At 35.9% G+C, this 27,235-nt stretch overlaps 3 protein-coding genes across 4 annotated transcripts in view; 1 reads left to right on the plus strand and 2 right to left on the minus strand.

Annotated features, from left to right (window-relative positions):
- LOC133530242 (dipeptidyl aminopeptidase-like protein 6) overlaps positions 1-27,235 on the plus strand; it is a 238,466-nt gene that overhangs the window by 33,503 nt on the left and 177,728 nt on the right. For both annotated transcript variants that reach the window (XM_061868119.1, XM_061868120.1), the window contains exon 2: positions 6,424-6,570. In XM_061868119.1, coding sequence (XP_061724103.1) covers positions 6,541-6,570 — 30 coding nt within the window. In that variant the 5' untranslated portion in view covers positions 6,424-6,540. The remainder of the gene's footprint in view (positions 1-6,423; positions 6,571-27,235) is intronic.
- On the minus strand, positions 19,557-21,086 carry LOC133530321 (protein phosphatase 1 regulatory subunit 36-like). Its single transcript, XM_061868216.1, has one exon. It carries the CDS (start codon positions 20,912-20,914, stop codon positions 19,604-19,606), a length of 1,311 nt encoding a protein of 436 aa, XP_061724200.1. The 5' UTR covers positions 20,915-21,086; the 3' UTR covers positions 19,557-19,603.
- Positions 24,676-27,235, minus strand: part of LOC133530134 (trypsin-5-like) — a 34,674-nt gene continuing 32,114 nt past the window's right edge. Inside the window, exon 7 of the mRNA XM_061867981.1 lies at positions 24,676-25,201. Coding sequence (XP_061723965.1) covers positions 24,707-25,201 — 495 coding nt within the window. The 3' untranslated portion in view covers positions 24,676-24,706. The remainder of the gene's footprint in view (positions 25,202-27,235) is intronic.

Consider the following 27,235-nt stretch of genomic DNA (forward strand, 5'->3'; position numbering starts at 1 on the left):
AATTCGCAAATTGCGGGGATCTTTCTCTTTTACTCTCACTAAGACGTAATTAGAGTGACAGAGAAAAATGCCCGAAATTGACGAATTTCGATTTTCCCGGTAGCCGCCCTGGTGCTTGAGGTACTTGATAGAAAACAACGCTGCCGCATGTTCTGAATTGTGATTTTATGTGTTTTTGGATTGAAAATGATAGCAACGTCTAAATCAAGCTACAAAAATCATCGATATTCTGGTCCGCGAAAAACCAGGAAAAGTGTAACTGTAATTGGAGTCTACAAAAATGACCAATTCATAGAAAATATGACCTAGAAACTAGTTCACTTTTATAAAACTCAATTTTGCCCGAGATTGTACTTAGGCGAATACCTAAGGGAGCTAAGTGTATTGATCTTGAATAATTAGTTGGCTAATACATATATGACTCCAACATGATATGGACATTTACATCATAACTATTATACCTAGTTGGTTACTAAGTTCTGTTACTCGATTTCTTTCTTTCTTCCTAGCGTTGTCCCAGCATATTGCCACGGCTCAATGGAGCTTGGGGTCCGCTTTGACAACTAATCCCAAGATTTGGCGTAGGCACTAGTTTTTACGAAAGCCACTGCCATTGCCATCTGACCTTCCAACCCAGAGGGTAAAACTAAGCCTTGTTGGGATTAGTCCAGTTTCCTCACGATGTTTTCCTTCACCGAAAAGCGACTGGTAAATATCAAATGGTATCTGTTCTGAAGTTCTGTTACTCGATTTGCAACCTCTTTATTTCCGTTAAAACAAATGCTACCGAAAAAATAAAAAATTACATAATGTGGTGGATTTGTGAGCTATAATTATATACCACACATAACGCTTATCTCGTCGTATCTATAATGAATTGGGGCCTAAAAGAGAATCGTATTCCAATTTTTTGAAACGCTTGTATTACTTTCTATATTAACTAAAAGTTGCCCTAAAATTCAGCTTTTATACTAAAAATGGCTTTAAATATTTTAAATTAACAAAATATATTTTGACAGATGCTTTCGCGCCCAAAACGCTCTTTGAAAATTGTGTGACGTCACAGTTTATGGTTTGACACATAACTACATACACACGTAGAAGATACGAACTGTCAACTGATATTTGTCATTTGTTGTTAATCGCCTAACTGTCAACAGTGTCAATCCGAGAGTTGTGACGTCATCAGAATCTTCAATGACGTTTCGAGTTTGGTCACGTGACGTGTGCCAAAAGATATTTTAAATTCAATATTTACAAAAATATGGTCATTATAGATCCCCTAAAAGTAGTTTAACATGTTCTTATAATCCAAAAGAATTTATTGGGATACAATTATGCCCTAAGATTTGTAGATGGAAACAACCCTATTGCGTTGCACAAATGTGGGCACCCGCCAAACATGATTTTGGGTGTGTCATACTCAGGGCTAACACAGATTCATTTCTGTGAAAAAGGTGTGAAAACCGGAAACTGGAAACCGTTCTCGAACCAATAGTGAAGCCCTTAAGCCACACCCTATTTCAAAACCAGCCATGGATCTTTGAACAGGACTCAGCTCCTGCACATAAGGCAAAAACAACTCGAGCCTGGTTTCGAAGGAACAAAATTGACTTTATTGCCCACGAAGACTGGCCGTCCTCCAGCCCGGACCTTAACCCCCTGGATTATGCCATATAGCAGGTTATTGAGGAGAAAGCCTGTGCTAAACCCCACACAAATCTTAACTCCCTCAAGCGGGCCATAGTTAAGACAGTGACGGAATTAGACATGACAATCGTGCGTGCCGCTATTGATGACTGGCCTCGTCGTTTGAGGGCCTGTGTCAAAGCCAGAGGAGGCGATTTTGAATGATATTGTCATATGTAATTCCTGATTCTGTGTACTTCATTTTAATATATACTTTATTAAACTTTCGTTGGTATATTTTATGTAGATAAAGATTATTGAAGTAACAGAATTTAATAACCAACTAGGTAGAAAACAATGCAATACATAAACACATAAATTGGATATGATGTGATCCGTTGAATGAAATTGACAATAAATAAAATAAATAAATAATTTTCTATCTCTAGGCATTGTGTGAAACTTCTAGTTGTGTCAAAATATCGGGAAATCAATAATATATACAAACATGGTAAATATCTCATTTCTTTTTATAATGGTTATAAATAGAAGGCCATGCAATTTTGTAACTCACTGTAATTTAATTAAATGTATCGTAAAAAAAATGTTTTAATTCTACTGTAAAATAGTACCTACTTTTTTAAAGGCAGTAAGAGATTGCTTTAATTTTAGAACAAAACAGCGTTTTTTTTTTGAAAAAATACCGGAAAATCTGACTTACAAATTTGGACTTTCTTAGGTTCATTCTACTTAGACTCTTCTCCACCCTAGCATTAAAAAAAGATATCCTAAAATATCCATACCATTACGTCACATTTTAGTGTGAAAGAAATTTCAATGTAAAACTAAAATTTCAATACAAATTTTCGGGTTTTTTTAACACGAGGATTGATTATGCTAGTGATTCTGAGTTGGAAGAACCCAAAAATATCATGATGTGTGAGAATCAGATTTTTAATATTTTTATGGAAAACGCTCATATTTCTCATAAAATAATTTATTAATAATAGGTACCTACTTGATAATACTGATAACAAAAAAAATTTTAATGAGTCTCGAACCCACATCCTCTTGCATGTATTTCCACGTACATACCGCAACGCTATTGAAGCCTACTCACGCTGTGCCAAATTGTCTACTACAAGGATCCCAGTAAGACTGTTTGAATGTGTGAGTGATACTTAGAAATAGAGTCAAGAAACATTCTGTCGACATTAAGGGGTAGTTTTTGTACAATGAAGTGTTCAATGTTTGTTGTAATAGTTCAATATTTATTTAATGAGTGCGCTAAACATAATTTACAGTATAGAAATACCAAGACTACTCCACAAAAAAATTAAAACTCAAAATTTGCAATTGTGGCGCCATCTAGTGAGGTTTAAGCTTTGGGTAACCTAATCGAACCACCTTAATTTATTTCCACACATATAAGCTCACGTTTGTACACCAAAACGCTTACACGGTATACATGATGATAAGGCTCCATTACATTTTGTATAATAGCAAGGTCCCAAAACCTCTAAGGGTCGTTTCACAAATAAAGAAAGCTTTTGTTAGAGTTAAATTCATGCTATATGGGCGAAGTGAATTTAAGAGATAATGTTGGCTGAGAGAAAAAAAACTCGGTTACATTACATGGAGTTACACGTGTTGTTCAAAATATACGGGGCTATGATGAGACACAGAGTTACATTTCAGCCATTAAAGTATTTTTCAAACATGGGTAACGTATGGTGACAGATGTCATCTTTATTTTATTTATTTGGCTCACAAAACAAGTTACATACAATATCAGAAATTACAGTATTAGCATACAGTTCAGATCTAGACTATAACTCTAAAATATGTGTGCACAGAAGGATAAGGACATATAAAGTACAATTTATCTCTAGAGATGTGAGATGTCATTTCTACGCTAGAGTGTGGAAAAAAAGGTAAAATAAACAATATCTCAATACATTTTGTGAGATTTTGGGTTTTAAGATTATAAATTATATTGGTAAGGTACCCAAGATGTTAAGTGCACTGTGATATGTAGACCTCGTGATTAGCTCAAAAATGATTAAAATGAAAAATGCGTACTTCGTAATTGTGATAAACACAGTTACAAAGGTCTTAAGTGCCAAAGACGCTATTGGCGCTTAAGTTCTTTATGCCAATTTCCGCTAATTTGAACTTTATCCAATAAACGAAACGACAAAAAAAAATCTAACTACTTACTAAACCTGCTCAAATTTATCTGACTACTAAACCAGCTCAAATTTATCTGACTACTTACTAAACCTGCTCAAATTTATCTGACTACTGACTAAATCTGCTCAAATTTATCTAACTATTTACTAAACCTGCTCAAATTTATCTGACTACTTACTAAACTTGCTCAAATTTATCTGACTACTTACTAAACCTGCTCAAATTTATCTGACTATTTACTAAACCTGCTCAAATTTATCTGACTACTTACTAAACCTGCTCAAATTTATCTGACTACTTACTAAACCTGCTCAAATTTATCTGACTACTTACTAAACCTGTTCAAATTTATCTGACTACTTACTAAACCTGCTCAAATTTATCTGACTACTTACTTAATTTGCTCAAATTTATCTGATTACTTACTAAACCTGATCAAATTTCACGAGAATCGGTTGAGAATTGCGACCTGTAGAGGAGAACATCCGGACATACGAAAGTAAAATGCCCGAGTTAAATCGAAGAGAGAGATTTTTAATATTATTTGACTTCAGGTTTGATTTTTTTCCTTATTATTTGTTATTAATTTTTCCTGCACCAACATACTCAAATGTCTCTGTTTGACCCCATGGTTGACTGGTAGAGAATGCCTTTTGGCATTAAGTTCGCCATTTGTACATTTTTCTTTATTATGCGATAAAGCTTAAATAAATAAAATAAGACCTTCGCTAACGTTTTTGTCAAAAATGTCTGATACATTTAAATAATAATTGACATAACTATTCTCTGTGATTGACTATAACTAGATATTTATTTATCTCTATAATTAATTACTTCTATTAAAGAGTAGCTTTGCACAAAATTAAAATAGCTGAATAATTTAAAAAGACAAATATTAAATATTTCGGGGAGTCCAAAACGTGCTCACGTCTGACGGAGGTTTAAAGGGTTTCATTAATGAGTCTTATTAAGATTAATATGGCCCGCTATTTATCACAATTAAGATTGACACACATTTGAAAGTGAAACTTAAAAAAAAAAATCGGTACGATTGTCTGAAATATCTAATTGAATCTAAGAAATATTAAATGAATGAAAAATCACTGAAGAAGCTTTTGTAATTATGGAAAAATTAACACAAGTCACCTGTCTTATATGATGAGGTATGTAACTCCTCTGGAGTTGCAGGCGTACATAGGCTGATGAAACTGCTTACCATCAGGCGGGCCGTATGCTTGTTTTCCACCGACGTAGTATATATTCATTATATTACAATATCTGGGGGACCAAGCTTAATATATAAAAAAAAATACATATATATATATACAAGAATTACTCGTTTAAAGGTATAAGATTAGTGGCGTACTATGTTTGGGGATTAAAAAATTACTGTTTTACATTTTGCTGTACAAGGTAAGAAAAATTCATCAATAATACTATCGACTCAGTCAGGTAGAGTGTATTATTTAAATAAGCCACAGTTTGCGACTTTATACTCAATCTGCCCGCAAACCTTTGTGGTCTACCTTTGTGGATTTGTCCGAAATAATTATTATACGGCCCGAGAGAGGGCGTTTTTTATAAGGGTCAAAAGTTCGTCATTATTGTATTCTCTCGGAGCCCTATTGCTACGGCGTAGAGGATCTACAGGGGTCTACGACGTAGGCATTTGTAGCGAACGATACAAATATATGAAAGAAGGATAAGATGTAAAATCACGCGATCAGAAATTTCTAGACCGCAGTAGATATAAATAATAAAATTTATTTTGGTCATGTACTACATACGAGTATTAAAACTTATTCGTCCTTGAACGTCCACAATCCACGATAAATTATATCTTGTAGCTTTCACTAATAGCATGAATTTTGGTCTGATTAGGTACTTTCACCTATATTTTACTGTAAGTTTTAACGTGTACCTTATCGATATTATACATGTAAAATTTATTAACTGAACACTGTATTGTGCGGTAGCTTTTTGAGGAATCCTGGGAACTTTTCTAATTTTGCATAAGCGCTCCCCGAAGTACGAAGTTTTGAGGATAAAAGAGAACAAACAAGTGTGTTTAGTCCGCCGGGAGTACATGCGGGTTGTTTATTGCGTTGTTTAGGAGCCCCTGTGTCTAATCCTTGTCTTGGCTACACAACAACCCCATAAAAATATTCCATGTACAAAAAATGCCTAGCCGTTCAGACGTTCATTTGTCCTATGGTTTTATGGGCCTAGATGATTACCTATTGTCGCATATGAAAAAATAATTTTAATACAAGCTTTTTTTAACTTGAAATGTATGTATGTAGGTATACCCACTTCCCATTATTCCATTGGGTTGAAACTTCGGTGAGGTGGGTGACAACGCAATATTCATAATATTATTCATAGTATCATATACCATCGCGCTGATCTGATGATGGACACAGAAGGTGGCCATGGAAGCTGTGTGATAAAACAACGAAATCTAATTGTGTTTTGGTTTGTTAGAATTGTCTCAATAAGGCATAAGTTGTATGTCGAAAAAAGGCATCGTCAGCGATAAAAGCTTGTATCAAAAATGTTTATTTTTTGACAAAAATTCTTATTTTGTTTGTGTTGTTTCAGATCGATTCCGTGCTATGTCTGTGCGCAGAACAGTGAGAGTGAAGTGCGTGTGATGCGAGCCGGTTGACTTCTCTGCCCCGACACCGCAGCGGAACCGTGGCGAAGAAAACCGTCAGGATGGCCGACCCTGATGCGTTCGATGACGAGGTAAGCGAATTAAGTTAAGAGGCTGTCAACACCCAATGTCCTTGAAATTGATGTTACTTAAACAGTTTTTTAAGAAAGACTATTTGTTTTAGTCAAGTAAGAAAAATATATGTACATATTAATTATATTTCAAAGACCGTGGTCGTACTCGATACACGATTGAACGAAATCGGCTCGATAGAAAATAATTGCAAAGATTGGTCTTAAAATCACAATTAAACGGTTTTATGTCTTTATTGTTTTCACTTATGGGTCTGCAATTAAAATAACAATTTCAAAACATTTATATCTAAACCTTGGTCGAGTTAAATATTACACTAATAATCCACTTTTTTTTATTTAAATATTTTTCTTATTATTCCCTTTCCCAGGCCCAGTAACATGCGACAGTGCTATCTCATTTACTCCGATACAAATAGACAGTGTGCGCGCTTTAGGTATTGACAGCCTCTTAAGAAGTCTTAGAGCTTGCTAGATAACTCTGTAAGATTAGATAACCAAAAAAATTAACTGCCAGATAAAACTTCCTGCAAAACTTAGGACTTTATCTACCAGTTAAGCTCATTTGAAGATTGTGAAATGCCAACGATGACTTTATTCGTCAGATAAGTGGCAAGTAACTTATTCAGGACTTTACTTGGACATTGTTAAACAGGCCCTTAACTCAAGTTGGTATCTGTATGAAAGTCACTTATCACCCGACCGAGGCCGAAGCGTCTCCGTTTTAGCTTTAGCAATAAATAATACTTTAGTATGTCTGTCCGGCTGTTCTGCTTTGAAGCTAGTGATTCTGTAAAATTTTGTGAGCTGGTTTTGTGTAGTTATGATTTTTTTATCTAATTACTTTTTGGAATACTTTCAAATGACGGAGGAAAACGTTTATTCAGTTTTAAACTATGCAAAGACAGACTCGCGAGGTTTACACCTCACAGAACCATTTAGAAAATAATATATGTATTAGAGCATTCGTATTCATATTGTTCTTACCTATACTTACCTATTTTGTAAATCATATTTATATAAAATGTCTAAACTTGTTTCTTCAGTGGAATTGGGCTGTTTCCTTATTTTGAGCCACTAAGTAGAAATCTTGGTCAATAGCTTAACTTTGTAAGCGGCAAAAGTGACAATCTTTATCCCACTTGAGCTTGGCCACTTCACGAGGTATGAAGAATGAAGTCAGTCTGACTAATATACGTTGATAAATAATGCCGGATTTCACTTTTTGGTCCGGTCAAGAAATTTAATTTTTGAACCATTTCGCATTTTTTCATAGTGACAATTTTGATTGCCACGGTAACAAGGTACGTAATGGTAACAAAAAAATTACTCTCTTTAAAAAAACCTATGTTACATTAGAACAAAGTAACACTGTACTATTTTAACAACAAATATTTTACCGGAAACTCGTATTCATATTCCATGAGCCCGGACAAAAGCCTTTATGCCGCGCGGTGAGTTAGTTTCCATTTAACTTTTTGACCGCTTGTTTACCCAAGTTACTGCAACTTAATTGTTCAGTGAACAGAGAACAGACCAGTTAGCTGTACGCTTGCTGCATTCCAATTGATATCCGATTTTAGTTCAATTGCGATTTGTAACTGAGTTCGAAGGTTTATTCAATTAACTTAATAAATTTAGTTCATACGTTTGACTTATTGCATTTCATTTATATGCTCTAAAGTTGAGGAAATTTTGAATATATTTTTATGGGCGAAAACTTTAGTGAAATCAATTGTAAATTTGCACTTGTGGACATAATTAGCCCTCATACTAGTGTCGATCTGTATTTGACACCCCGGATGGATACATAAATTTAGCTAATTTAAGCTCCAAACTTTTCTTGGAAGTATAAGCTACTTCTCTATTTTAATCCAATATAAACATTAAATATTTGACATAAAATTTAATACTTATCTATTATTTAAATGGGGATTCCAAAATCATATCTTCTTCTTTCTTTTCGTCCTGTTACTTGCTGCTGGGGAGTAGAGATCAAACCATTTTCTTCCACCGACTCCGGTCTTGGGGAGCTTGGGTAACCTCCCAATTCATTCCCAATACATCCAACTTCTTCCAGGTCAGGGCCACTTTGGATAGGTGGGTGTCAGGCTTCCTGAGGATATGCCCAATCCAATGCTATTTGCGCGTTTGGATTTCCTTATGTACGGGTGCTTTTCCGGTTATTCTCCATAAGTGATCCAAAACCACATCTTCACTTCAATATATAAATTGTACTGGCAGTAAGTGACCCTTCCAAGTTGAAGAACGTTTGGAATGATGAGCACCCAACATTGAATAACTATTCACTTAGCTTACCGACGTCTTTTCTAAACGGTCCAATATAAACTTGAACCTTGATTATGCATAGATGCCACCAATGCCCAAGCATAATTATACTAGGAGCCAATTGAGTTAAAATGTTTCGTGAATTATGTAACAACTGGAATTCTGTAATAGAATATCTCCGATTGCACAATAATATTTCTCAACCTTGGCCCGGACAAAATGGACTTCAGTACGAACACTCAATGCTCAAATTTCAATGTATGGTTTGAACGTGATGCGAGTTTGCTACATCTAGAGATCCCGGCTGTAATATCGAGGATGTCGTGAATTCCGATTAGTTAATTTCGAGGAGGAACTGGTTTAGTAAAGTTTGTGATTAAATTAAAATCGATGATAAAGTAATACTTGCTTGCTTTTCGAGGGACTTTACTGATGTCCTACACCGTGCTTAGCTCGGGTAGTAATTTAATAGGCATAAGAGAACAGATACGATCACAAATTCATTATCTGACCTGCCAGTCTTTATCCGTCAGTTTAAAATCCATATTTTACCATATGTCCATATTTTAATGCTACGTACTGCTGTCACGTACAATGAAATCATGTTGGTATAATATTTTTAACACGTTGACATGTGTCACTTACGAATTCGAGCCAATCGTGCAGTCTAATGTAACTAGTTGCGACCCATCGCGCGCGTGATGTAAACTCATCAACCATCGCGTTGTGGCGTTAGACTGCACAAATGGCTCGAAATTGTGTGGGCCTGTTCTTAGATATAAGTATGTCAATGTTTTAACATCAATCTTCCTTTTAAAGACACGTGCACGCAATGCCGCAATACTATTTTATACAATCGTGATATAATTGACGACCGGTCTGGCCTAGTGGGTAGTGACCCTGCCTACGAAGCCGATGGTCCCGGGTTCAAATCCTGGTAAGGGCATTTATTCGTGTGATGAGCATGGATATTTGTTCCTGAGTCATGGGTGTTTTCTATGTATTTAAGTATTTATAAATATCTATATATTATATATATCGTTGTCTAAGTACCCTCAACACAAGCCTTATTGAGCTTACTGTGGGACTTAGTCAATTTGTGTAATAATATCCTATAATATTTATTTATTTATTTATTTATAATAGAGAGCTTTTCAGTCGAGTACCGTGTTTTGGTAACGAAGCTTGCTGAGTTGCCAAAGTGAGTTACGAGATGGAAAAGATGATTATAGAGTCTGTGCGGAAAGAGAAGAGTCGTGGAATGTATGGGGCCCAACATTTCCGAACAGACTCTATCACTATTGTATATAATACTTTATCTACGAGTCAATAAAAATAATACTTTAAACTAATAAAATCATACAGACAAACAAGCCAAAAGTATACAGCTATTTAAGATACGCGAGCAGCCGCGATTCCTTAATACTCGTGCGCACCCCGGCCGCCGGGATCCGGCGGGGTGGTCAACGACACCTTCTCGTAACTCATGAGGCCCTGGTACTTGCCCCTTGCCAAATTCAATTTTTATACAGTTTTTCTCGATTTTGGCCACCGTAGCCTATGGAGACTAACAAGCAATGGTAAGTGGTTTTCGTAGTCTATGGATGTTACTATATTAAGGGTGTCACATGTGTGTTTATGACTTATGATCAATTGTTTCCACTATACAACCTAAAATAAATAATGCATTTGAGCTATCGTTTTGTTTCGTCTTCTCGACCGCGGCGCATTTCATTATAGTTGATTAAACCGTTTCGAAATTAATATTATAGTTGAGTTGGGAGCCCATACATGAAAAGTGCCCAATTACAGTTTGGTATACGAAATCTTAATTCAGCCATTACAGACGATGAGTAGAAAAATAGTATAAGAACCACCGTCAGTTTAACAGTAGTACTAACACTGCATACATAATATTCACATGAAAACAGTCAGAATTTCTCTAGTAGGAATACTTTGCATTTAACGGTCTTACTTGTAGAATATGATCCCATATTTTGTGGAAATTCGCAATCTATTGGACGAATGCTCATGCTTGGCTGGGTCATGCATATCAAATCCTTGAATATACGTCTCGGTGGCTCAATAGCAGACAGTCAATGGCATTGAACTCGTCTTGTCGGAAATGTGAACAGATTTCAAGACTAGTACTGTTTTTTATTCCCGTACGTGTATATGAAAAACTGCTTATTCCCTGATAACTTCGGAATTCTCTATAAATAAAGTAAAGTAGTCTATGGAATTTTGAACTCTGGAATGAGGTGTTAATCGTCCATTTGAAAACTTGAATGCAAATGGTGGATATGTTTAAGGTATTGGTAAAAATCTGCACGAGGGGATCAATTATCAATTAGGTACCTACACAATAAACCATCATATGACGTCACAATGATAACAAATGCAGTCACCGACCACATGGCAATATCAGCTGCGGTAAACAAGAACGGCGTGTGGCTTGCTGTTGGCCGACTGTGCCAATTAGAACCCGATAGCTGCAGTGAGAGCACATAAAGTTATACATACCTACAGATTCTTTGATGTGTGACGTATATTACAAACTTGTATAGGTTGAAACTAAAATAGATGTCATATACTAAAGAAAAAGTCCCTACCACAAACCAAAAAATATTTATTAAAATAATTTGATTTGTTCCCCAGAAATAGGTCTATATTTGAACAAAGCTTGTTTAACGTTGGATATATTTTTATTTATTTTTCTTAATCTTTTTTATTTATTTTTGATTAATTCTTTGAATATGTAAAAGCTTAGATAAATCATCCGATAAATAAGCCGTATATTGTCAATAATAGTGACTTTGATGGCGTTTTTAACCCATTACAGCTGTCGATATTTAGTGCCAGTTCTTGTATGTCAATCGGTATATTTTTTTTTACAATTTTCAAAATTTAAAAGGTGTCACACGATCATTAAACGATGTTAAAATTTAACTACAATAACAGCATTCTGAATAAGACCCTCAAGAGACAAAAAGTCCTTAGACGCCGTATTTGCATCTGTCAACATGATGGGAATCGTGATTTCGCGCCAAATCGACCTCTGACGATTCGATTCGAGAATAAACAGCTGCTCGGGGTTATTGTTTCTGTGCAAATTTGTGGTTTGACGTCAGGAACGTGAGGGGTGGCGTGAAACAATACGAGCACTAGACAAGAAACTCTGATAATAATACTAAATACATTACCTTTTGCCAGCCAACCGTTCCTGTAGAACCCGTAAATGGCACTTGTATGCAAACTGCCACGATACAGTCACCTTTAGGAATTATAGGAGTTCGTGTGCATACATTTTAGACAATGCGCACTATTAATGCACCAACAATCTTGTCATGTAGTGCGCGATGATCGGTACCCCTAGTGTAATTTTAGTCGATAGCGAAACGTGACGTACGCGTTTGCGTTAAGTCTCATTTTGTATAGGTTTTTGAACAGCGCGCCAAGCGGGACGTTTTGGAAAGTCAAAAATCTCATACAAAATGACGCTTAACGCAAACGCGTACGTCACGTTTCGCTGTCGAAAATATTTACACTAGGGGTACTGGTTGAGTTAGGTTAGGTTTAAAGCGAAAACATAAAAAAAAACACTTTATGGTCACCACAAAAACAAATCAAGAAGAATCATTTTGTATAGGAGGTCCGTAAGATTTTTTTTTCATTTTTATTTTACTGTTAGGACCAACAATCACGGAGCAAAGCTGCGGACAGACAGATAGACGAACATGGCGAAACTATAAAAGGGTCTCGAAAGTACCACTTGACGAAAATTGTTTTTTTATTTTTATTTAACATAATAGAAACGTTATCCGACTCGCATTCAAGAGTTGAAAGTATTGAGCCGAGTACTATTACAATACAAAACAATACAATATAATTTAAAAAAAAATCTATCGCTTATAAAAGGTGTTTGTACTACGTGTGTTGAATACGTATGTACCCCTAAATACTTTATATTTGAAAAGATACTGAGGAACGTGTCCCTGAAAGACTCGTGAGTCCTTGGAACGTTCGTCTTTTAAGCTACACTTGCCTGCTTTGGCGCTGAGCATTTTCAATTTAAGGAAACTGTGACCATCTTGTTTTTGTATGCTTGAGTATAATCAAGTTTGATTTATGTTTTTCTGTAGTTAAAAGTCTAAGGGTTGTGAGATGAAAGTAGATTAGATAAAATTATAAATAAATATATAGGACATTATTACACAAATTGACTAAGTCCCACAGTAAGCTCAATAAGGCTTGTGTTGAGGGTACTTAGACAACGATATATATAATATATCAATATTTATAAATACTTCAATACATAGAAAACACCCATGACTCAGGAACAAATATCCATGCTCATCACACGAATAAATGCCCTTACCAGGATTTGAACCCGGGACCATCAGCTTCGTAGACAGGGTCACTACCCACTAGGCCAAACCGGTCGTCATAGATTAGATGATAATTGATTGTAAGTGAATATCTCAGTCTCAAGCTTTTCTTGTTGTCTCTGATCAGGATGGCTTTGCAAAGCAGTCTATTAGTTATTTGGGGGTATTATTAGGTAAACACCGACTTCAAACATATCAATTGCCATTATGCGTTCCTTCGACGAAGCTAGTAAAAACAGTTAAGCAAGGTATCTCCCTAAAAGTTACCCTTTACAATCTTTACACATAAGCAATTTAACAATTTAAAAATAAACTTAAACGTTTCTTCCAATAAAAATCTATTTTACTCAATCAATGAACTTACAGATAAAATGAAAAATTATGATTTTATTATGTAAAATAATTCTAATCGTAGGTGCTTTTTTACTGTATTATATTGATGTATTTGATCATTTACCATTTAATATATTTTGATTTATATAATTTTGTCTACCTATATACCTAGTAAGACATTGCATGATTAGTTTTAGCAATGACCTGTATTTTGACATGCTAGATGTAACGTTCTGTTGTTACTTGGCCAAATAAAGAAACTTGAACTATTAAAAGCGATAATATTTATTATCAATTTTGAAATCGGTTTTCTTTAAAAGTAAAGGTTTTAATCGAATTTCGGTTGAATCCACTATCATGTTACAATGTTCACTTCAATAGTATCAGATCCCCCGAAATGTTACCACAATTCAACGGTATTTGGATGTTTCAGGGTTGAATTATCTCTTTATTCATGCTCAAATGTTTGAGAGCACGAAACCCAGGTTTGTATTACTTAGGTTAAACGTGAAGGCAATTAGCCATGACGCTGTTATCGCTAGTCGACATCTTATGGCCTCTGATTCCCATTCTGGTTTGGTCACAAAACCAGCTTAAAAGTATCCCTACAAGCGTTAAAGCGTTACGTATCCGCAGATCATACTTACGCTGGCTGTTTAAGTAACACTCTCGAGTGTCTCCGACGTCATCACCGGTATGTGCTTACTGTTTTGTTATCTCTTGCTAGGGTGGCAATAAATATAACTAAGTACGGCATTTATAACGATTTTTCAATTAAATTTATTTATGTTAAACAAAGCAATGGTCCATAATTGTCAGTAAATTTTAAGATTATTGATTATTAGTGAAAGAGAACGGAACAGTTCAGCAACACAATCATATGGTAGCTGTCATGACACAGCCGATATTTTTTTATTATTATTTATTATTAACATAAAAAGATACATCTTAAACAGATACGGGGTCCCACAAGACAGTTTACACGGTTTGACTGTGGGATCGTGCAGTTTCTACTCTCTTTTATTTATAGTATAATTAAATTCGTATCTACATCTATAGGCTTAATAATTACTTTATGCAGTTTATAGTATAGTATCTATAGTATATGATATGATATGATTATATCGGCCCGCTACGGGTTGGAGCTGGCCCGCACTCTGCAGATCAACGAGGCAATTATTTTGCGTATTATGACTACAGATGTGCAAATTGTGGAGTTTCCATATTTTTTTTTAAGTTCTGGGAAATTTCATGAAAATTACATAAGAAATCAACAAGTTGGAATTTTTAAAATGGAAAGTTTAATTACATACATATGAGAAGTTTTCAAAATTACTCCATCTGGAAATTTTCGTAATTTTTCAACTTTAGAGGGCATATCAGTAATAATAGTCATCGGTGCGAGCTTGCGCTGCAGTAAACGGAGCAGTTCTAACCGCATAAAACAGTGATAAACAAACTAATTGTACAATGCAATGAAAAAATGGTTCATTAATTGCTAAAAGTTTTTTGCGTTAATTCATAGACTGACGCCATTCTGAAGTTATTAAATTAACAATTCCTGGAAGTATCCAAAGCGTGGTGGCACGAGCTAATGTTTAGTCTCGGAAACATGTTAATGGCATAACGATGTTGCTTAGTGAGACAGCCTTGGTGGGGCATTGTTGTTGCTAGAAAAGCGCTGGCGAGTCCTATTTCACGGGTAAACTAGTGTATCCTGATCTTTAGATCTGTAACAATTATATGTAATCGACGAACGCACTTAAACTGGTTCGTTTGTGCTCTCAATGTGCTCTAGTTTGGTATGCGATCGGAATACTCCTGAGACGCTCACACCATTTGGATAATATTCACTCTGAGATGTATGTGGTATTTAACGGCAGATTCAAATGAATTTAATGATATGTGGAAAGCGCCTGTCAGGGAAGCTGACGTAACTCTCTTAGTTTTAATATACTTTAGCTCATTTGATTTTGAAGGTCAGATTAAGGGTAAGTGTAAAACTAAGAATGAATATGACATCATTTCCTGAACTGGGTAGAGGTCGATCGCTGTAAACGAATATAGTTTTTTGTAATTTGATTTGTACACATATTTATTATTTATTATTATTTTATTTGATACACTAGCAGCTCTTGGAGCTGATGCGTGTATATCGCAACACTTGTGTTTTCAAGTCATTTCCAAGAGAAAAGATGAAAACACCCATATAAAACCAAAATCACACATTAGGCATAGTTGAAAAATTTAATTAGGATGACCTCCTGATGGAGGAGAACGATTTATAATTTTCAGGATCTAGAGTAAGTTATTTATATATACAACTTATATGAAAAATTTATGCATTGTGTATACATTGACATTTTCTTTTTTGTCGTGACATTTCTTTATTTATTAATTTTATATTTTTTGTTTTAATGTTAAGTTGACGATCTTTTAGTGAAAGCCTTTGTTTTATCCTTTTGTGTAAAATACTGTGTCTTTTTCTTTAAGAAATAAATAAATCTAATCTAATCTATGAAATTTGTTATGCTTATGAGTTTTTTTTAGACACTGTACACCCAAGAAGGCCGTTAGTAATTTTGGCTAGTTATATATCCTTGTGAAGACAAACCCCTAATTATTATTTCCTACAAAAAATCGATGAATTTTATTGTAGTGTTGTTAATTGGCAATTCGCTTCGCGCAGTAAAATAATTCTATTGTAAAATTTACAAGTAACTTAGTGCTAAACTCTGAACAGCTTTCCCTCCGATGTAATTAATAAGATAATTAATAAAACAAATAATACTAAAACTATTGTTAAAAAAGCACTGATTGATTTAAATGTGAAAAGACTCACTAACATTTAATTTTGTAATTTGTTAATATAAACAGGGGTTGCATCGCCAGTTCCTTTCAAGATAATCTTTAAAATGTGAGATTAGTACTAAGTATATATTTCCTTGTAATTGTTTGTGGAAATAGACAGTTTAATTTTTTTTTTTACTGTATTGAGATGCTGGGCCTTTTCAGTTGCTACCATTAAGTTCTCCTGACTGAATAGGTCGCCACGGAACCCATCTTGTGCAATCTCGAATTACTCGGTATGTAAATCAGGGTCCCGGGCATTAGCATATCTCTGCCGATATTGCGGTAGTTTCGATGTATTGTGGAATTCTATTACCGTCGGCTTTAAGTTCGTTCATTACTTTTGAGACGTGTAATTATAAACGGCTGCTGAAGTGGTGGAGTATGTACACCAGAAGACCGGCTACACGCTGAGGGTGTTCCAGCTTCGATCGCGCCACTGCGTGCATTTCAACTCTTTTGTTGTGCGCGTGCCGCGACCGCTGCAGGGGATCATCGAATGCGCCGACTTCTGGCCGAAGGGTGTCGTGTTTCGGAGGTTCCGGGGCAAACTTAAAGCGGTATTGAACCTTTAAGTCTAAGGAGAGACTTTGCCTCCTTATGTGTGTTCTACCGCTTGTACAATGGGCTGTGCTCTGAAGAATTGTTTGACATGATGCCCACGGCTACTTTCTATCACCGCACCGCCCGCCGTCGGCAGGGTGTTCATCCTCACACCCTAGAACCTAAATGGTCACGCACTGTGCGGTTTAAGAGGAACTTCCTCCCGCGCACGCTCCGGTTGTGGAATGAGCTACCTGCCGAGGTTTTCCCGAGGGTCTACAGTATGAGGTTCTTCAAAAAAGGAGTGTACAGATTTTTAAAGGGTCGGCAACGCGCATGTAACACCTCTGGAGTTGTAGGCGTCCATAGGCTACGGTGACTGCTTACCATCAGGCGGACCGTATGCTTGCTTGCCACCGTCGTGGTATAAAAAAAAAAAACTGCCGAATCCAACACAAGAGCAGCCGATTCAACGGAGCCACGCCGTTTTGTCACCTAAATAGTGTTTAGTTGTAATTTTATAAAATGTATATGTATGTTAGTCTGTAAGGTATTTGTAATATGGGCCTTGTTGCCTGAATCAAATTTTAAATAAATAAATAAAATAAATAAAGACTGGTTTGCATGCAGGATTTTGTTTGAAAGGTACATAAGTTCTATACGGGTAATCTAATAACATTATGCTTATCTCTGGTGTCTCCAATTACATTATGCTACTGGCAGTTAAAGTATACGTCTTGTTATTTTGGTGCCTTGCCGCAGTAAATCAATGGTTTTAATTTTAACGTGTCAAGGTTGTTTAATTATAACGTATTTATATTTTTTAATTTCTCATGCTTTGAAAGGGTTATTTCGTTTCTGCTCTTGAGCACTGTACTTTCTAATTTTTTTTATACCACGACGGTCGTAAACAAGCATATGGTAAGCTGTCACTGTAGCCTATGGATGCCTGCAACTCCAGAGGTGTTACATGCGCGTTGCCGACTCTACAAAAATCTGTACACTCCTTTTTTGAAGAACCTCATACTGTGGAACCTCGGAAAAACCTTGGCAGGTAACTCAAGTACGTTATTTTGTCTTTTTTTACGATAAGCAATAAAAACATTGGTTTTTAAATTGATTTGTTGTACAATTTCCAGTCTGATAATTAACTCCCCTTCCATAAATAACTATATTTTTACCTAAAATGTTAATGGAAAGTACCCTCGAGAAATACTACTGAAGTCCTCGTATTCGAAATGAAAAGTAGAGTGTTTAACTCGGCTGAAAGGTACTATTTCATACCTTGGTTAACAATCTACTATTACTCAATTAATAATACAAGAAAATAAAACTTGGTAAATACTTTCTACGTAAACTACTCGTATTTCGAACATGATTGATTGATCTAATAGTTATTAATTTCCAAAAAATCTCTTCTTATTAAAATGACGTAAGTTCAGAGAAGATACGCTCTTATGCTGGTATGGTACAGAACCCTTCATTGTACGTGGCTCGACATGCACTTCGCGGTCTTTTTAGGGTTCCGTAGCCAAATGGCAAAAAACGGAACCCTTATAGATTCGTCATGTCCGTCTGTCTGTCCGATTATGTCACAGCCACTTTTTTAACAATATCAACACGCACCTAACAAAAAACCTAAGTAAACACAATTCAAACTTAAATAATTATAGCGCTGTCAAAGACTTTCTCAAAAGGTAAATTCAGTGAAAACCCTGCTGGTTCAAACCGATTGACGTGCACAAAGCACACAGTTCAGCAGTTTCTTTCTCATACTGAAGCTTTATACTTTGACACGAAAAGCGCATTTAAAAAATATAATATTGATTTGATTGTAGTCTCAGTTCATCTCTCTCGTTCACATATTGGTACGAGAGCGACGGGACAAGATTCATATCAAGTTGATACGATATTTTAAAAATCTACATGTCTCCGGGTCGTCAACCCTAGCGTGAAAGCCTTTACACAAAATAATTGATATTTTGAAGGTTGATAAGTGAAATAACGGCCATTAGTATATAATCGTTTGTTAAGTTTAGCCTGTTTTAGTCTGGACGTTGATTTATGAACCTTTTTGGTGCGCTGCTACCCTGGTAATGGAAATACCATGGTGATTTGTTACTGTTGTTACGTTTGTTCTGATAAAAAACCCGAGTGTGAGTTGGTGAACATAATAAAGGTGCGACCAGACCGCAGCTTAAAAAACGGTCACGATACGGAATCGCAGTGACGCGTCGTATGCGTACCGTTTTTGACGCATGCTCCCCACACCGCTGCTTACTTACTATATTTTCACTCTTGACTTTTATGCATGATACTCAAGGAACTATTACTATTGCATTTTGTAAGTAGCCACACCAATTAGAGAGGCCCAACCATCCTCCAGACCCACATATAGTTTATATGTGTGTCTGTGTGAAACTTTATGTAGGTCTAGGGGATAGTTGGGCCCCTCCAATTGGTCTGGCTACTTACAAAATGGTTTGTAATCAAGTGACACATTTAGGGTAAGCACAGCTACCCTGAAAAAGAAAAAAATAGGTATCTTTGATGCCAGACTTCTAAATAAGTAAAATGCCATGATCTGGTTAGGACCTCTTTGTATTTATGAAACAGGGAAAATGTAAAGTTCAGTGTAAAATTGACCGTTTTCTCATAAGATTTTCTTCTATTTCTCGTTTTCTTTTCAAACGCCTGCGTACTCTTCCAAGCCATTTCATTTTTTGTACAGTATCGATTGGTTTCGGAGAATATGTTTCGCCAGGTAATTCGTCCCCAAACTCCTCCTCAAAAGACTTTTTAGGCAAATAAATGTCTGGAAAAAGAGTTGTAGGGTTGACGGATGTTGTACTGACTGAAGCTTTAGACATTTTTCTAGATAACGATCCTAGTCTAGGTTGTTTTTTCTGTTTTGTTTCCTTCAACATGGGATCAAAAAGTTTTCTGGAAAGGCCGAGAATGCCCACAGTTATTCCTAATGCCTGAAACTCTTCCTCTGGTAGAATCAAGACGCGCTTAAAATATCTTAGCCGAGGAGTCAAGTTTGGATACTTCACGACGCCTAAACCCGACATACGGTACGCGATTGGGCGTTGACAGAAAATTTCATTTATCAAAGGTGACTCCGTTTTGAGTAACCGATCTCTTCGCACACATCGGCCTGACATTAACAACTGCTCTTTGATATTTTTAGCGGCTCGGAAGTTGTATTTATGTGCGGCGAAATTAAATCTATCCGATTTAAACAGACGACTGATTTCAACTTCGATATCCTTTCCCGATCTGCGACCGAGAGCTATCCAAACTATTTGTATAATGAGGCGGAAAAGAGTTTCGTAGAAAATTGCGTCTCTAACAGTTGCAGATAAATTTTTCGTGACACCCATGTGATGGAATTTGTCGAATTGGTCGCCGCCTAAAATCATTGTACTGTATTCTTTTGCTATCAGAAAGCGCAGGTCTTGTAAGTCTTCGATTAGCTCTTTTTCATATGCAACGCTGTTACTGGAAGGAAGTCTCTTCTCCAACGAGCGGAAACTCAGTGTTTCTTCTACTTGCAGGTAGTACTGGCAGTAAAATATTAGTGCTCTGAGGAAACGCTCAGTAGCTGGCAAGTGCAGTATTTTGACTATAGGAATGCTGATAAACTGCGCCGAGGCCGAGAATAGGACGACGTCTTTGATGTCTTGTAGCGTCACCACGTCGCTGCCATTATCCTTAATATGCCTTTGATAACGCTTTTCAAATCTAAGTAGTTCATATAAGTCAGGACTGTCAGCAAATTCTAAAGATTTCATTATCTTGGAGGCGTAGACTCGATCCGTTGGAACAGTCTGGGACTCTTCATCAATGTTGCTTTTAAACTCGAGTCTGTTATTATTATCGTCCCACTCCCAAGACCCATCTTCGTAAGGGCTGATGGAAATATCGTCGTCTTCCATAATTTTGCTTATTTATGTGCACTGAATGTGTTCCCTAACCAAATTACTTTTATATATTCTATCGACTCACTCCATGTAAATAATGTGCATAAAATGTAAATAAAATATAAAATATGTAAACCACCTATAAAATTATAATATGACATTATAGCTTGGGTGTCTGTCAAAAATCTAGATGGCAGGGATTTTTAATTCACTTAAAGCTGTTTAACTTAAAATTTTAATATGTGCTTTTGCTTACTTTAGTATGTGCTTATATTGCGGTGCATTCTAATTTTAAGATACATTATGCGTTGATGAGATGCACTGTAATCCAAATGTCAATGTTTAAATGTCTCTTCTAGTGTAATTTATATCTACGGGTGACGTAGAATGTTGTCTGCTATCCATCAAGTGACCTTCTACTCGTTTTCAACTATTTTCGTAAAATAACTAGTACCTAGTCTCAACGGTCTCTAGGCGGTAATATTTAAACTTGAGTTATCTGTCTTTGCAACTATATTCCAAGTCGTGGTAAGTGTTTCGAAGTTTAAGTAGCGCCTGAATATTAATTAATTTTATCAAAACTTGAGAACTTTCCTTTTAGAAAACTTAATGCTTTCCAGGTTCCAGTTTAACTTTCATATTTCTTTCAACGTAATTTTGGACAGAGCTTTTGATTGATGAGAATAATTAACTCTTTGTCTAGAATTTTTAACACCTTGTAATGTTATACTGAAGCATGTAACTAAATGTGAATTTTTTGAGGTGAAAACTTCTTTAGCGGCGCTCTGCACTAAACTTTTTGTTTCCTCCTCCTCGACACCTCGAACCTCGATATCAAGGATTATAATATCAAATAGAAGTTGTTATAATACAAATTAAAAACCAATTTTAGCAGTCGATAGGCCAGCGCTCGTTAAGTTGCAACCGTGGCAAGATAAAAGATTGAATTCGATACAATACATAAAACTATTTATTGTTAGACGGTTGTGCACACTAAGTTTACTATTCTCAATTTTTACAGTTGGGTCAAATAGCTTGTGTTGTGACACACATCTCACAACTTCACGCTTCGCGCACGGCATACATTTCAACTTGAAATGTACGCCGCGTCGGTGACAGTGACACATGTTTCCGCGTCCGGCATTGCGAAGCATTTCGCAACGCTCAAAAGTGCTTTAGACCAAATTCATTTCTAGGTTGCATGATACATATTATATATATTACCCCCTGCTGTCTTCTGGCGTAGCTGGGCAGCTAAGACAGCGCTTGCTGTTATTTATTGCACACATAAAATATACAAGAAATAAAACTATGTAAATCTGTTTTTTTTTTTTATTTGTCTTCTTTGTGGTGCAATAAAGAATATTTACTTACTTACTTACTTACTTACTATGTATTTATAATCGAATTTAAACTGTTGTGAGACATACTAACATTAAAATATTTTTGTGTGAACGCTGCTCGTACTCTTAGTGCTTGAGAAAGGAGACATACGACCCGATTCGAAGAATGATTAAGGCACGTTTAAGATCATGGAAAGATTTTTAAAAGATCGATAACTAAACGAAATGTCAAAATTTACATTTATTTCGATTCCGCTGTGATTTTAATAAGATCTAACTATCTATGATATTTCTAATGTCAAAGTGATATTGGTTGCCCGAATCGAGCTGCTTCTCTCAATTATACGACATACAAACGATATCTAAATGAGAACTTATCGAAACCAGAACTTATCGTTATCCCGATTCGAAGAATGATTAAGGCACGTTTAAGATCATGGAAAGATTTTTAAAAGATCGATAACTAAACGAAATGTCAAAATTTACATTTATTTCGATTCCGCTGTGATTTTAATAAGATCTAACTATCTATGATATTTCTAATGTCAAAGTGATATTGGTTGCCCGAATCGAGCTGCTTCTCTCAATTATACGACATACAAACGATATCTAAATGAGAACTTATTGAAACCAGAACTTATCGTTATCGTATCTCATTCTTCGAATCAGGCCGCTAGACTCTCCGAAACACGTCGCGCGAGTGACTAAAAATACGTGAGTTTAAACCGTAAAATTAGTAAAATTTTATGTATTTATACTTAATAGCGCATAGTAAATAGATTTATCATTTTTAACTGTCAGATGCAGCTCACTTCCAAATCGGGAGAGGTAATTTTGTGAATTGCTAATGTTCATTAAATCAGAAATATCTTTTACAGTACATATGGTGCTATTTTTTCGCACTAGTGCGTAAATTAGCATATTACGTTACTGTGTCGAACATTTAAAGGGCCATATGTACTGTAAAACGTTGTACGATACATGTGCGAATAGGTAATTCGCAACTCGTGTCGATTTAAAACACTCCCTTCGGTCGTGTTTTAATTTATCGCCACTCGTTTTGAATTTCCTATTTTTCGCACTTGTATCGTAATGTACTAATTCAATGCCAATATTTACGCTACTACAATTTTTACTTAGACATCTTTCTTACTGTGGCTATCGTAGAAAAACACATTTTTTTAAACTACACCGCATTTAAAGTTACGCTAATGCACTTTATATTCGTTCCATTATCCTTTCAATAGTGAATTTAATGATTATCAAAGTAGCGAGTTTGAGACCTCGATAGAATTTGCCGTTTTAAGTCGCATGCATACGCTACACATTTTATATTAAGTATGTCATGACGACAGCAACCGTGAAGAAATTCTATCTCAAAAATAAATTCCTTATTGGAATACTTTGTACGCACCCAGCTACGTAGCCTCGAGAGCCGAGCGTGTGATAAATAGGACAGTAAGTATTCCACATATCGCAAAAGTTGAACAACAAAGTTCATGAAGGCAACATAAATAACACCTATAACAACGGCAGGGGTGTGTCGACGTTATATTATATGAAAGACAATTCGTGGAATGTCTTTGTTTCTTTCTTTTGAAAACAAAAGATCGTGAGAACAATATTGCAGTTGTGGAGTTCTTCCGTAAAGGCAAGGAATGTTTTATATGTCTGCAGGATTTTTATTGTCAAGAGCAAATTTTATTTCAACCTGATGGGACCGCTGCAGCGCCGGAGGCTGACAGTGGAAGCCATTAGATATAAACTATGTGATCATTGAATTTGTGTGGCGACACAAAATAGTTGCAGTTTTGTGGTCTGTTCTTTATTTTATGGAATGAAAATTTACGGTCTGCTATTATTTAACTTGGTTAGCAACCAAAATCATTAGTAGGTTACCGAAAAAAAACAATAAATATTAAAAATTTTGAAACACGTACGTACTTATAAGTTATTATATGCTAGATACTGATTTGTTTGAAGTTTATGCCGTTCACTCTGCTATTCTGGGTACCGCGTATGTATGTACGGTTTTATAGCCAAAGGTGAGTATAGGTCTAATATAAATAATGCAAGTTTGGCAATAAATAAAGAAGCGCTGCTGGCCTAGCGGTAAGTGCGTGCGACTTGCGATCCGGAGGTCGCGGGTTCAAACTCCGGCTCGTACCAATGAGTTTTTCGGAATTTATGTACGAAATATCATTTGATATTTACCAGTAGCTTTTCGGTGAAAGAAAACATCGTGAGGAAACCGGACTAATCCCAACAAGGCCTAGTTTACCCTCTGGGTTGGACGGTCAGATGGCAGTCGCTTTCGTAAAGACTAGTGCCTACGTCAAATCGTGGGATTAGTTGTCAAGCGGACCCCAGGCTCCCATGAGCCGTAGCAAAATGCCAGGACAACGCGAGGAAGAAAAACATAAATTATGCAAGTTTATACAAGACAGCTCTGTTCATTTATTTTTTACACCAAAAAACCTGGAGGCAGCACTACGTTCTTCCCAAATTTTTGAAGCCACATCCGCCTCGCTTGCTCCTCAATTTCCATTGGATCCTCAGTTGTACTCGTCCTCACTCTAGCCATGTTCTGAAGATATGATTCATACAAACTCATTCTCGGAAGCACGGAGTTATCTCCGGTAGGTTCTAATGGCACATCGATCGGATCAAATGGCAGAGTTAATAAGAATTTTCTTGGGTCTTGGTAAATATTTCTCGGATCAGAATTTTCAGGATTAGGAGTTTGAGTAGTGGTGTTTGATTTTTTTGCTCCTTGAATTGTCGTCGGTTGTACAGTGGTCGGACGATTGTTCTCGTCCCAGATGATGGAATCTAGCCACCTGGCGAAGCTGGAGACCTTGGGGAAGGCGTGGCTCCTGGAGTAGAGCGCGCAGGTGTGGAGGAATGAGGATACGGCGATGAGCGTGTTGTTCTGAACCACCGCACCGCCGTTGTCTCTCTGAAAAATAAATATATCGAAACCATATTTAGTATAATAGCTACTTTTCGTATCTCATGCTCATTATGGAGTTCTCATTCATGGGTAGTTGTTGTTCTAAGTGTGCAAAAAATTATACGTTTCTGTACTTAAGTATTTTACTTTCCCAGTACGTTTTTTTTCGTTTATGTTACAATAAGCAATTAAAGTGTGATATTAAATGGATTCTCCCAATTCTATAAATGACGAGAAGAAAATTATTAAGAAATACATATAAAAATGTCTAAGTATACATTTTTATATGTATTTCTTGATAATTTTCTTCTTCATGTTTTTTTAAATACACATGTATAACATTTTACATTCCTTGTATTCAAAATGAAAAGTAGAGTGTTTAACTCGGATGAAATGCACCTTTTCAGTTTCTTTCAGCGCTTGGATATAAATGTATAGATACTATTCAATTGTCCTGTTACCTACTGTTAGGACATACTGATACATATACTTATCATACCAAATATATATTAAAGTTTTGAAGTGAAAACCTCTTTAGCGGCGCTGTGCACTTTTTGTGATGGAGAAAAAATATTAAACTCGCGACAGGTCACGTGACCGCAGCTTCGTCAGATTGAAAATTCGTAAGACGGACACGTGACCTGATCGAAAAACTGTTACAATGTCATTGAAGACCAGTAGACCGCCGCGCGGTAGAAAGAGAGGGGGATACTTCCTTCCTACAACGGGTTGCACTCCGGGAGTGCCAGCAGAAGTGAAAACTTGAATATTGTATTTTGCCACATAAATGATAGTACTTTTATACTGATAATTAAAGCAATTCGTGCAAAATTATTCCCTAAACATTCCAAAATATCAAAAATGCACAACGTTAATATTCAAGTTTTCACTTCTGCCAGCACTCCCTAAGTGTAACCCGTTGTTTTTTTTTAAAGAAAGTTCTCAAACAGCAGTAAATTAATCTGAATGTGTCGTGTCTGAACGAATATACTGTGTATATTTATTATAATTAATATGTTTCGTAAACATTACATCAAACTTATTTGTTTGTTTGACTCGTGGTAAAAAACTTCTAAAAGAAAAATAATAGCTGCCTACGGCTAATAAAGATTTATAAACAAGCTATTAGGGAGGGAAGCGTAAGAACAAATCTCCAAAGTCCGCGAGTTTTTGTGCGGTTTCACTAAAGTTCTGCCCGAAGTTGAATATCACTTGAAGAGTTTTGTAACTTTGTTATAATGTCCTGTTTTTAATATTTTTTCAACTTGTCTGTTTTAAGGGTTTTACTTCATTTATTCCTAATGATACAAACATTACGAGCGTTAATAAAAATATGGACTAATGTAAAGGGTTATGTTTTTAGCAGTTTATGCGTGTAGGAATGCTTGTGTGGTGTGTTCCACGGTACCATCAAAGTACTGACCCATCCTTGGTGTATAAGCAGCTCGTTTATGACCAGGGCCCGTGCTTTTCATGCCGTTGGCACAAAAATTACGTAATTTAACATACAGGAAGTTGTTTTACAATACTACAAATTTAGATAACTTACTTATTGACGGGTATCAAAATAAATACTTGTTACGAGAATAAAAGCTTGTTACGCTGTTAAAAATCAAAAATATGTATTATTTAATAAATTAATAATCTATTATTTATTTGGGCTGTGATTTGGGTGACAACAGTGATTATATGCTCTTTGGGTGACAATAAGATGAATGTCAGTTAGACGTTTCTGTACTGATTGTCAAGGATATGTATAACTTACCTGAATAGGTTGATAAATGATTAATTATTACGAAAATACTAATTGGAATAGCGTGACGTCATTTTTCTGTCAACGGCATGAAAGGTACGGACCCTGTTTATAACACTATACATATTTTGATTTTATATAGGCAAACATTTTACTGTACTTTGAAAGAGGAAGAGATTTAAGTATACACGAAAAAATTTAAATAAGTGCACGCGACTAAGTCTCATTTCAGTTTAAATTATGAGTGAGAGTCGTTTTTAGGGTTCCGTAGCCAAATGGCAAAAAAC

The sequence above is a fragment of the Cydia pomonella genome, chromosome 22 (assembly GCF_033807575.1).
Source record: "Cydia pomonella isolate Wapato2018A chromosome 22, ilCydPomo1, whole genome shotgun sequence".
In the NCBI taxonomy this organism is placed as follows: Eukaryota; Metazoa; Arthropoda; class Insecta; order Lepidoptera; family Tortricidae; genus Cydia; species Cydia pomonella.